At 47.7% G+C, this 2,822-nt stretch overlaps 1 protein-coding gene across 1 annotated transcript; it reads left to right on the forward strand.

The window, feature by feature from the left end:
• Positions 1 to 1,341: 1,341 nt before the first annotated feature.
• Positions 1,342 to 2,440, forward strand: SARC_13674 (hypothetical protein; the record flags this gene model as incomplete). The annotated part of the gene is made up of 3 exons (XM_014292196.1): positions 1,342 to 1,399; positions 1,793 to 2,155; positions 2,316 to 2,440. 3 exons carry the CDS (start codon positions 1,342 to 1,344, stop codon positions 2,438 to 2,440), a joined length of 546 nt encoding a protein of 181 aa, XP_014147671.1.
• Between the last annotated feature and the right edge of the window lie 382 nt (positions 2,441 to 2,822).

A 2,822-nucleotide genomic window follows, 5' to 3' on the forward strand; every position in this document is an offset into this window, starting at 1 on the left:
TATATATCATTCGGATGACAACCGCCATTGTGGTCGGCGTTCAACGTCTAGGTTAAGGTCGCCTCGTGAGCGAACTCCGGAACAATATCATTGCAAGGATAAGGATGGGCGTTATGCTAAGCCCTGAAACCAACGTGGTCGGCATTCGGAGTCAGGAGAGGATGACTCTCGTCGGGGGCGTTCGCACTCGCGGTCTGGTAAGGGCTATAAGCGCTCGAGAGATAGCTCACGTTCCCATAGTCGTGAGCGGGGGCGAGGTAAGCGTAACGGAGGTCGTGGTAGCAGACGGACGTATTCTGAGTCGTCACAGTCAGAAGGTGATATGTATTGTACATTTTGTCACGATACAGACCATACGGCAAGGATTGTCCAAGGTATGGGGGTTCGGCGGGCGCAGCTTCACAGAAGAAGTCGCGGCGCAAGTGAAATGGTGCGGTGGTTCCAGCAATTGTGGGGGCTGTTCACACGTGGGTGTAAAAATAGCGGGTTCCTAATAGAAGTTGCATAGTTAACGTATATTATAAACGTTTATACCTATAATACTGGAATACGTTTAACGAATTGGACATGAACAAGAACTGAGAAATTCAAGATTCTGAACATGTGACAGTACTCAGTAGAGTATGAGACTCTACTGTGGACAATTAGGTGGTTTTCCAAATATTGATTGGTTTTTCCACTGAAATTAGAATTGTACATAATATAGGAACGACACCAATCTGACACCTGAAAATAACAATCTCAGAGCAAGATATTCCACTGAGAAAAGGACAGGATCAGAGTTGTTAGATTTTAGGACAACATGGTTTTGATTCCTCCTACAACGGCTATGAGAGCTATACCACATGTACAAACTCCTTTGAAATAAATAATATTATCCCTAGCCAGCCAACTAGATGTGCCCGTCTATGCCTTAAATGGGATGGGGAGCAGATGTATACTGCACCGACTTGGTGTTTGATTTTCTTTCTATTTTCTTAAGTTGGACTTAGATGTATTTTATTGGTTAGTTTGATTAGGTAGTTGTTTCGAGGCGTGAAATATAAACTATGCATCCAATGAAATGATATCTAATCTTAGTAACTAAAGCATAAATAAAACCGAAGTAGTGAGTGATTAGAGCAAAGCATATAGACAATAGTCTCAGTCTAAAACCCCTTAATCTTTTGCTCATTACCAAGGGCTGAAGCTAAACTTATTTAACATTTTGCATTTCAACGTATTAACATATTGTCTTATTAGCGTAAACATCTTGGTATCGTATAGTCAGCCTAGAGGAGACCGGCTTTTATATGGGCGTTTGCGGAATCGGATTGTACCTTCAACTTAGTAACGAATTGCATGCTTCATCAGCTCGGTATGGAGGCAAGCAACAGATATGCAGGGCCACCATACGAAGGTATTGGTGGTATTGGGGCTATCCCCCAAGTTTTCTGTGCCTTGGGATAACTTAGAAGCGTACTTGGTCATTCTTGGAGGGACATATGCGCTAGTCGAGGGCTGCCCTTTCTATATTGTGGATGACATTCCTATGGGTTGCGACATACTCATTGAGTTTGATCAAATGCGGCATTCGAAATGGGCGCTCATGTGACGAGTGGATGAGCTTATTCTGGTGCCCCAGTCAGCGATTAAGTTGTCGTGGCTCAAGGATACGAATGTTCCGTTGAGTCCGCAGGTGAAGCTGTTACTTGGTTTTCGTCCACCAAAACCTCGGGCACGAGGTAGGAAGGCAATGAAGGAGCCTGTGGCTGGTGGGGTGATTGAGCGTGATGCACCGTGCGGTTTTCAGCTGAGGACTCTGGCTCGCAATCTAGTGCCGTTAGTTCGGCGTCCGCCGAGACTTCTGCGGACGACGACTGTCCTGACATTATGTCGGACTCTGATGTCTCCGACGATGAGACTATAGTGTGGCTCAGCAGGCGGTCGGTTCCGGAGGTGCGGGTAACGCCGAGCGATGACAGTAGTGAACAATCCTGTTGGGACTTGTTGTCCGATTCAACTGAGGATGATGACACTAACCATAGCTCGGTGACTTTGAGCCGGCCTAGGGCGCATAACAAGCGTTCGTACCCTGCCAGGCGATTGAAGACGGCAGCTCGGGATGTGCATGATATACATGACTTATCTTCGATGACTACGCAGGTGGCGAATGGTAGACTCAAGTCTGCCATGGCAAAACCTCCGCTACTGCAACTGATAAAAAGACGGAGACTCAAGATCGGCTTATTATGAGATCGACGCAGGCGATGGCTAGTGGACCTAAGTCCGCTTTGACCCCGCTCCGACTAGCTCACCCAGGGTGGTCTCCACAGGAGATGCCTCTGGTGTTGAAGCTCGGGATCTTCGGGAGCTGCTGCTAGCAAGAGCAGCGCAGCTACAAGCAGAGCGGGAGAAGCATACCCCGCCGGAGACGGTCCCTGTGAAGGTCCTCTCATAGACCAAGGATGTAGAAGGTATTTTTCTTCCTCGGCTGCCGGTTTTAGTCAACATATTTGACCTTCCGAACCGTGCTTTGGATGACCTCGATAAGCCTGAGATCGAGGATTGTGATCGTCGAGCGGACAAGTGCCTTGAATTTGACCGCTCGGGGATACGGCAATTGGCGCAGGAGGCCAATAAATCTGACGCGGAGCTTGCTCGACTTGAGGCTCTCATTGAAGGGCGTGCGTATGACAAGCAGTAGCCCAGATGTATGCGTGTTGATCCTATCAAGCTGTACCCGTCGGGTTCGCAGTCAGGAGAATTTGCCTTAGCTATGAAAGGTAAAATCGATGACCTCGTCAAGCAGAGCACCATTGCGAAAAGAAGATGAGGAGGTC

The sequence above is a fragment of the Sphaeroforma arctica genome (genome assembly GCF_001186125.1).
Source record: "Sphaeroforma arctica JP610 unplaced genomic scaffold supercont1.3581, whole genome shotgun sequence".
NCBI classification, from domain to species: domain Eukaryota; class Ichthyosporea; order Ichthyophonida; genus Sphaeroforma; species Sphaeroforma arctica.